General features: G+C 48.9%; 2 protein-coding genes across 3 annotated transcripts in view; one reads left to right on the top strand and one right to left on the bottom strand.

The window, feature by feature from the left end:
- Positions 1-11: 11 nt before the first annotated feature.
- sec24a (SEC24 homolog A, COPII coat complex component) overlaps positions 12-9,066 on the bottom strand; it is a 54,633-nt gene continuing 45,578 nt past the window's right edge. For both annotated transcript variants that reach the window (XM_082141233.1, XM_082141234.1), the window contains exons 19-21: positions 5,166-5,258; positions 3,145-3,248; positions 12-1,228 (exon numbers count right to left, since the gene is read on the bottom strand). In XM_082141233.1, the coding sequence (XP_081997359.1) occupies positions 1,114-1,228; positions 3,145-3,248; positions 5,166-5,258 (312 nt within the window). In that variant the 3' untranslated portion in view covers positions 12-1,113. The remainder of the gene's footprint in view (positions 1,229-3,144; positions 3,249-5,165; positions 5,259-9,066) is intronic.
- LOC309477573 (uncharacterized protein) overlaps positions 3,109-9,066 on the top strand; it is a gene marked incomplete at its 3' end in the record, with an annotated part of 61,051 nt that continues 55,093 nt past the window's right edge. The window contains exon 1 of the mRNA XM_082140847.1: positions 3,109-3,119. The remainder of the gene's footprint in view (positions 3,120-9,066) is intronic.

Raw genomic sequence — 9,066 nt, 5'->3', positions numbered from 1 at the left:
GAGCCGTGATCAATGATTCAGTAGAGCTCATGCGAGGCTTCCTCTTTAATGATCAGTTCATTCCTTCAGAAAGTTCACATGTACAAAATTGCAGAGAATTTACAAATAATTGCTGAAACACACACAGCCGTCACGTGTGCTCAAACACACACAGCCGTCACATGTGCTCAAACACACACAGCCGTCACGTGTGCTCAAACACACACAGCCGTCACATGTGCTCAAACACACACAGCCGTCACGTGTGCTCAAACACACACAGCCGTCACATGTGCTCAAACACACACAGCCGTCACGTGTGCTCAAACACACACAGCCGTCACGTGTGCCGAGACGAGCCGAACGACTGAGGAAACCAGAGGATGTTCTTCATCAGTTTAAAAAAATATCCCTCTGAATGATAACTGTGATTACCCAAGAAACATCAGCACACATGATGAAGATCGCTCCTGTACTCGTCATCATCACAGACGCTCATTACACACACACACTGATCTGTTAGATGTGGAGAGAGATGAAGACCGCTCCTGTACTCGTCATCATCACACACACACTGATCTGTTAGATGTGGAGAGAGATGAAGACTCTCGGCCTTCGGGATTATACTCAAGCTTTAAGATCACAGTCCCACATCTCTCTCATTCTGCCCAAAGCTTCCAGATTTAAACATTCATAAAAATCTCTTCATGGGGGAAATAATAAAGTCCCAAGCAGTTTATTGTTCACCTTGCATCATCTGAATAAAGTTTGACTAAAATTAACAATCTTTAGACTATATTATAGGTTTATCAATATACATGTTTAAAGCTCCGTGTACACACACTCCTCTCCCGGTCCCGCTGACAGCACACGCTCAACTATTGCCTTCATAAATTAAAACAAATGACTGGAGAAAACAGAAACCTGAAGCGGAGCAGATGAGTGTGTGTGAGGGTGAAGTATGAATAGCACTCATTATAAAGGTTGTAAGAAAGTCATAAGAATTTTTTTCCCTACATTTTCATAATTTTTTTTTTTTAGTAAAAGGCAATAAATTAGAAAGGCTGTGCGCTGAAGCCCTGTGAGCGGGACGAGCACGAGCTGTAGTGTCTCACACACACACACACGGGCGCTTCACTTGCTGATCTGCTGTTGCAGGTGCAGGAGGAACTCGTAGTACGACAGCGCTGACTCACTCAGGTCTTCAATCAGGTACTGTAGGAAGTCAGCCTTCAGCGGACTCTCGTCTCTGGAAGAGAAACAGGGCTTCAGTGTCTCACACTAACAGCCTGAGCTCATCACTGACGGACAGGAGACTGCCCTGCATGATCTCACAGATGTTCAGTATGATGCATTAAAGCACATGACAAACATCAATGTTCACATGTAACAAGGAATCTGCTATTATAATGCATTTTAACTTTGGTTACAAAAAGATTAGCATAACGTACATTATGAATAGCTCTATAATGCATTATAACACAAAGGGTTTAAGACAAATTTAGACGCCAAAAGCAAAATATCATCCTTTTAGTTTTGACTTCATGAGCCGTTCCATTCATATGTTTATTAATCCGGCGCATGATCAGTAGCTGAGCGTTAGTGTCCGTCTTTCAGGTGTCGGGTAATACATCAGTATTCATAAGCAGCCGTGACTGACAGTGTTCACTGACGTCTATAAAAGTGAGCGAAACCACTTGAATCAATAATATTAACAAACACTAGTTTTCTATTGTTGTGAATGTTATGGTCATAAAAGCTTGACTCATGCATTTCATAATACTAATCTCTTAGTCATTAAACAATGGGACTTATATTTCCTAACAAGTGTTCAAATGGTGATCAGTGTGCAAATGACTTAATACCACGTAACATTATATACAGTGGGGAAACACCTGTATATATCAGCGTTCACACCTATGTATATACAGTGGGGAAAACAAGTATTTGATACACTGCCGATTTTGCAGGTTTTCCCACTTACAAAGCATGTAGAAGTGTGTAATGTTTATCATAGGTACTCTTCAACTGTGAGTGACGGAATCTAAAAATCCAGAAAATCACATTGTATGATTTTTAAGTAATTAATTAGCATTTTATTGCATGACATAAGTATTTGATACATCAGAAAAGCAGAACTTAATTTTTGGTACAGAAACATTAGTTTGCAAAGGCACTCCAGGCCACTTTCTAGGCCACTCCAGGACCTTGAGATGCTTCTTACGGAGCCACTCCTTAGTTGCCCTGGCTGTGTGTTTCGGGTTGTTGTCTTGCTGGAAGACCCAGCCACGACCCATCTTCAATGCTCTTACTGAGGGAAGATAGACAAGATCTCGCGATACATGGCCCCATCCATCCTCCCCTCAATACGGTGCAGTCGTCCTGTCCCCTTTGCAGAAAAGCATCCCCAAAGGGTTTCCACCTCCATGCTTCACGGTTGGGATGGTGTTCTTGGGGTTGTACTCATCCTTCTTCCTCCAAACACGGCGAGTGGAGTTTAGACCAAAAAGCTCTATTTCTGTCTCATCAGACCACATGACCTTCTCTCATTCCTCCTCTGGATCATCCAGACGGTCATTGGCAAACTTCAGACGGGCCTGGACATGCGCTGGCTTGAGCAGGGGGACCTTGCGTGCGCTGCAGGATTTTAATCCATGACGGTGTAGTGTCTTACTGATGGTTTTCTTTGAGACTGTGGTCCCAGCTCTCTTCAGGTCATTGACCAGGTCCTGCCGTGTAGTTCTGGGCTGATCCCTCACCTTCCTCATGATCATTGATGCCCCACGAGGTGAGATCTTGCATGGTGCCCCAGACCGAGGGAGATTGACCGTCATCTTGAACTTCTTCCATTTTCTAATAATTGCGCCCAACAGTTGTTGCCTTCTCACCGAGCTGCTTGCCTATTGTCCTGTAGCCCATCCCAGCCTTGTGTAGATCTACAATTATCCCTGATGTCCTTACACAGCTCTCTGGTCTTGGCCATTGTGGAGAGGTTGCATTTGATGTTGATTTGATAAACTTCATTTCAGTTTAATTATAATGGCATAAATGGACAAAAAGCCCCTGAACATCCAGTGAATGGTGTATTTCAGTGATGATATGTGTGCAGTTAGAGCCTGTACGTGTGTGTGTGTGTGTGTGTGTGTGTGTGTGTGTGAGTCTGACCTGATGACGTGCAGGACGGAGTGGAACGGCCGGCGTTCTCTCAGCCAGTCGATCAGAGCTCGGATTCGGGACGATTCTGCAGTGTCCAACTCTGGCAGCTGATCCTGAGAGGAAACACAACAGCGTCAGTCACATGACCTCAGTTACAGGCCAGTCACATGACCTCCGAGAGTTACAGGCCAGTCACATGACCTCCGAGAGTTACAGGCCAGTCACATGACCTCAGTGAGTTACAGGCCAGTCACATGACCTCTGACAGTTACAGGCCAGTCACATGACCTCCGAGAGTTACAGGCCAGCAAACATCATACCTGCCTCTTCCTGTTCGTCATACTAACGCTGATGGACAGAGATCCTCTCATCTTCACTGAACTCCTGATACTGCCGTCTTAGTGCATACGAGTCACTAATATAGGCTTAACTGAGCTGTATACACTCTTACATTGCACTGTATCCTTATTTCATCTCTCTCTTAATACATTTACAGTTACTTATAAGTGTATTAATGTACATTGTCCCTTTTTTAAATAAATAATCTTGTGAGTCACTAGACTGATGCTGCCTTCAAGCTACAATGAGAACCACCAGTAAACAGACAGCATGAGTCAGGTAGTGTGCGTCAGGTGTGGCGTGCGCGTCAAGGTAGTGTGCGAGTCAGGTGTGGCGTGCACGTCAAGGTAGTGTGCGCGTCAGGTGTGGCGTGCGCGTCAAGGTAGTGTGCGAGTCAGGTGTGGCGTGCGCGTCAAGGTAGTGTGCGTCAGGTGTGGCGTGCGCGTCAAGGTAGTGTGCGAGTCAGGTGTGGCGTGCGCGTCAAGGTAGTGCGCGTCAGGTGTGGCGTGCGCGTCAAGGTAGTGTGCGCGTCAGGTGTGGCGTGCGCGTCAAGGTAGTGTGCGCGTCAGGTGTGGCGTGCGCGTCAAGGTAGGGTGTGCGCGTCAGGTGTGGCGTGCGCGTCAAGGTAGTGTGCGCGTCAAGTGTGGCGTGCGCGTCAAGGTAGTGTGCGCGTCAAGTGTGGCGTGCGCGTCAAGGTAGGGTGTGCGCGTCAGGTGTGGCGTGCGCGTCAAGGTAGTGTGCGCGTCAAGTGTGGCGTGCGCGTCAAGGTAGTGTGCGCGTCAAGTGTGGCGTGCGCGTCAAGGTAGTGTGCGCGTCAGGTGTGGCGTGCGCGTCAAGGTAGTGTGTGCATCAGGTGGCGTGTGCATGTGTGTGTCAGGTGGCGTGTGCGTCAGGTGGCGTGTGTGCGTCAGGTGGCGTGTGTGCGTCAGGTGGCGTGTGTGCGTCAGGTGGCGTGTGTGCGTCAGGTGGCGTGTGTGCGTCAGGTGGCGTGTGTGCGTCAGGTGGCGTGTGCGTGTCAGGTGGCGTGTGCGTCAGGTGGCGTGTATGCGTCAGGTGGCGTGTGCGTCAGGTGGCGTGTATGCGTCAGGTGGCGTGTGCCTCAGGTGGCGTGTGCGTCAGGTGGCGTGTGCATGTGTGCGTCAGGTGGCGTGTGCGTCAGGTGGTGTCTGTGCGTCAGGTGGCGTGTGCATGTGTGCGTCAGGTGGTGTGTGTGCGTCAGGTGGCGTGTGCATGTGTGCGTCAGGTGGCGTGTGCGTCAGGTGGCGTGTGCGTCAGGTGGCGTGTGCATGTGTGCGTCAGGTGGCGTGTGCGTCAGGTGGCGTGTGTGCGTCAGGTGGCGTGTGCGTCAGGTGGCGTGTGTGCGTCAGGTGGCGTGTGTGCGTCAGGTGGCGTGTGCGCGTCAGGTGGCGTGTGCGCGTCAGGTGGCGTGTGCGCGTCAGGTGGCGTGTGCGCGTCAGGTGGCGTGTGCGCGTCAGGTGGCGTGTGCGCGTCAGGTGGCGTGTGCGCGTCAGGTGGCGTGTGCGTCAGGTGGCGTGTGCGTGTCAGGTGGCGTGTGCGTCAGGTGGCATGTGCGTCAGGTGGCGTGTGCGTCAGGTGGCGTGTGCGTCAGGTGGCGTGTGCGTCAGGTGGCGTGTGCGTCAGGTGGCGTGTGCGTCAGGTGGCGTGTGCGTCAGGTGGCGTGTGCCAGGTACCATGTTGAGAGGAACAGCAGCATAGCTCTCCACTCCCAGCACTTGTGTGAGGAAAACTGGGTTACAGTTCCTTCCAATCCAGAGATACAGGACCTGAAAGAGACAAGCGGAGAGTGTGTGTGAGCCGCATTACCAGATGCATGGAGGACAGAACTCACTAATATTGTTCAAATCTTCGTCTTGCTGCTAGAATGATTGTTTTGTACACTGAAATGGATTATAAGACAATTAAACAGGATAGATTTTAAAGCGCTCTCTTTTCAAATCAAGATTTCATTATTCATGCGATGCAAAGCTGTGTAATATCCGTCATGTTTGAGACTGTTCGCTCATCTAGGCTAGAAGCTGCTCACTGCAACTCTTTCTTCACAGAAGCTTTTAATGATCTTAGTGAATATTACTAGTGGTGTAACAATATATCGCAATACAAAAATGCAACAATATGTATTGTGGATAGTGACAATATATATAGTGTATATAATAAAAATTACTGTGTGAGAAAGTTTTAGTGTCAGTACTACATTAAACTATTATTTATAATGTTGAATATAATGTATAATAATGCAATGGAGGGATATTAGTGGGTCCTGATAATGCCAAATGTCTGAAATGTAAAAGTGTTCTACATTATTTAAAATATATCTAGTCAGTGACAGAGATCAAGCATATTCATCTACAATAATTCAGTATTTTCAGCTTCAGAATCATGAATATTGTTATTCTGGTGTCTCTATTGTCCTGTGCTTTGGGTTTCAGCACCAAGTCCAAGACTGTTCATTTACACACACAATGTAATATCAAATTTAGCATTTTAATAAACAGTTAATTTTTTGTTAAAGGGTAACTAAACCCTAAACCAACTTTTTTTAGTTAATGATCTGTAAGAATGGGGCTTTATTAGTGCTGTTCATTGATTCAAGTAACTTTTTTGACATTTGGGTATAAAGTGTTTTAATTCTACAATATATGGTGTAAAAACGTCTGAGTGCTGCCCTCTTCAGGTTGAACGGTGGCTACTGCAGTTTAATTTTCCTATTGGATGTTTGCGGTACTGCGTGACGTAAGCGGTACTGCCAGACGTAAGCAGGTTCCAGCTCACCACGCCCCTGGTACGAGCTCACCACGCCCCGGTACGAGCTAGCGTAGATTTATCTGTAGTGTACAGTGGTCAGGAGGGTACGTAGGTGTAGTGTTGCTGGTTGCAACAGCACTGCTGGACTGCATAGCTTTCCAGCAGACTTGGAAATTAGGCGACAGTGGTTGCATGCACTTGGCCTGGAAGACCGTGAGTGTGAAACCTGCATTTTACGTGGGATTGCTTCTCCAACGCAATAGAGGTGGTCATGGGCTTCTCCACACAGCTCACGCTGAGAAGCGACACAGTGCCAAACGCTGCTCCTCCTGCATGGACTCCACCAACGCAGCGGCGTCTTGATGTGAGTGATCATATATATTTGAATCACAATTTATGGTTAGGCTAAAGTTAATCCTCTGGGGTCGACAAACGCGCCGGCGCATTTTGCTGGATTTTTTCAAAATATGAATATGCCTACAGAGAGAGCGCGCTATTGACATCAACTCGATAAAACTCATCAGATGCATGTACTTTACGTCGTCTTGCGACCCTGTGAGTCACTCTCCATTTTAGAGAGTCTGACACATAGACTGTTAAAAAAATAGGTGCACGCCCCCCCCGCTCACGGTTCGTCCTCTCTATCTCCGCTGGGGTCTGCCCACTTTTCTAGCATTTTTCAAATATTGCCAGTGGGTGGAGTCAGGCTCTGACCAGGGGTTTAGTTACCCTTTAACATTTTATAATATGTCTTGGAGTGAATCGTGACATGAGGGAATCGTTACACTCCTAATATTTACTACATAACTTGTACAGTAAATAAGCGCTGGGTTAGTGTGTAATAACAGGCGTCTGGATGATTATAAACACTGAGCACAGATGAGCGAGAGGTGTATAGATGCACTCACTGCGCCACAGTCCATGAGGAGGGCAGTGTGTGTGTGTGTGTGTGTGTGTGTGTGTGTGTGTGTGTGTGTGTGTGTGTGTGTGTGTGTGTGTGTGTGTGTGTGCACTCACTGCGCCACAGTCCATGAGGAGGGCAGTGTGTGTGTGTGTGTGTGTGTGTGTGTGTGTGTGTGTGTGTGTGTGTGTGTGTGTGTGTGTGCACTCACTGCGCCACAGTCCATGAGGAGGGCAGTGTGTGTGTGTGTGTGTGTGTGTGTGTGTGTGTGTGTGTGTGTGTGCGCACTCACTGCGCCACAGTCCATGAGGAGGGCAGTGTGTGTGCGTGTGTGTGTGTGTGTGTGTGCTCACTGTGCCACAGTCCATGAGGAGGGCAGTGTGTGTGTGTGTGTGTGTGTGTGTGTGTGTGTGTGTGTGTACTCACTGTGCCACAGTCCATGAGGAGGGCAGTGTGTGTGTGTGTGTGTGTGTGTGTACTCACTGTGCCACAGTCCATGAGGAGGGCAGTGTGTGTGTGTGTGTGTGTGTGTGTGTGTGTGTGTGTGTGTACTCACTGTGCCACAGTCCATGAGGAGGGCAGCGTCTCTGTGTGTGTGTGTGTGTGTGTGTGTACTCACTGTGCCACAGTCCATGAGGAAGGCAGCGTCTCTGTGTGTGTGTGTGTGTACTCACTGTGCCACAGTCCATGAGGAAGGCAGCGTCTCTGTGTGTGTGTGTGTGTGTGTGTGTGTGTGTGTGTGTGTGTGTGTGTGTGTGTGTGTGCTCACTGTGCCACAGTCCATGAGGAGGGCAGTGTGTGTGTGTGTGTGTGTGTGTGTGTGTGTGTGTGTGTGTGTGTGTGTGTGTGTGTGTGTGTGTACTCACTGTGCCACAGTCCATGAGGAGGGCAGTGTGTGTGTGTGTGTGTGTGTGTGTGTGTGTGTGTGTGTACTCACTGTGCCACAGTCCATGAGGAGGGCAGTGTGTGTGTGTGTGTGTGTGTGTGTGTGTGTGTGTGTGTGTGTGTGTGTGTGTGTGTGTGCTCACTGTGCCACAGTCCATGAGGAGGGCAGTGTGTGTGTGTGTGTACTCACTGTGCCACAGTCCATGAGGAAGGCAGCGTCTCTGTGTGTGTGTGTGTGTGTGTACTCACTGTGCCACAGTCCATGAGGAAGGCAGCGTCTCTGTGTGTGTGTGTGTGTGTACTCACTGTGCCACAGTCCATGAGGAAGGCAGCGTCTCTGTGTGTGTGTGTGTGTACTCACTGTGCCACAGTCCATGAGGAAGGCAGCGTCTCTGTGTGTGTGTGTGTGTGTGTGTGTGTGTGTGTGTGTGTACTCACTGTGCCACAGTCCATGAGGAAGGCAGCGTCTCTGTGTGTGTGTGTGTGTGTGTGTGTGTGTGTGTGTGTGTGTGTGTGTGTGTGTACTCACTGTGCCACAGTCCATGAGGAAGGCAGCGTCTCTGTGTGTGTGTGTGTGTACTCACTGTGCCACAGTCCATGAGGAAGGCAGCGTCTCTGTGTGTGTGTGTGTGTGTGTGTGTGTGTGTGTGTGTGTGTACTCACTGTGCCACAGTCCATGAGGAAGGCAGCGTCTCTGTGTGTGTGTGTGTGTGTGTGTGTGTGTGTACTCACTGTGCCACAGTCCATGAGGAGGGCAGTGTGTGTGTGTGTGTGTACTCACTGTGCCACAGTCCATGAGGAGGGCAGTGTGTGTGTGTGTGTGTGTGTGTGTGTACTCACTGTGCCACAGTCCATGAGGAAGGCAGCGTCTCTGTGTGTGTGTGTGTGTGTGTACTCACTGTGCCACAGTCCATGAGGAAGGCAGCGTCTCTGTGTGTGTGTGTGTGTGTACTCACTGTGCCACAGTCCATGAGGAAGGCAGCGTCTCTGTGTGTGTGTGTGTGTACTCACTGTGCCACAGTCCATGAGGAAGGCAGCGTCTC

The sequence above is a fragment of the Leuciscus leuciscus genome (assembly GCF_965113295.1).
Source record: "Leuciscus leuciscus genome assembly, chromosome: 16".
NCBI classification, from domain to species: Eukaryota; Metazoa; Chordata; class Actinopteri; order Cypriniformes; family Leuciscidae; genus Leuciscus; species Leuciscus leuciscus.
Note: the sequence above shows the minus strand (reverse complement) of the source record. Positions and strands in the feature narration are given on the sequence as shown.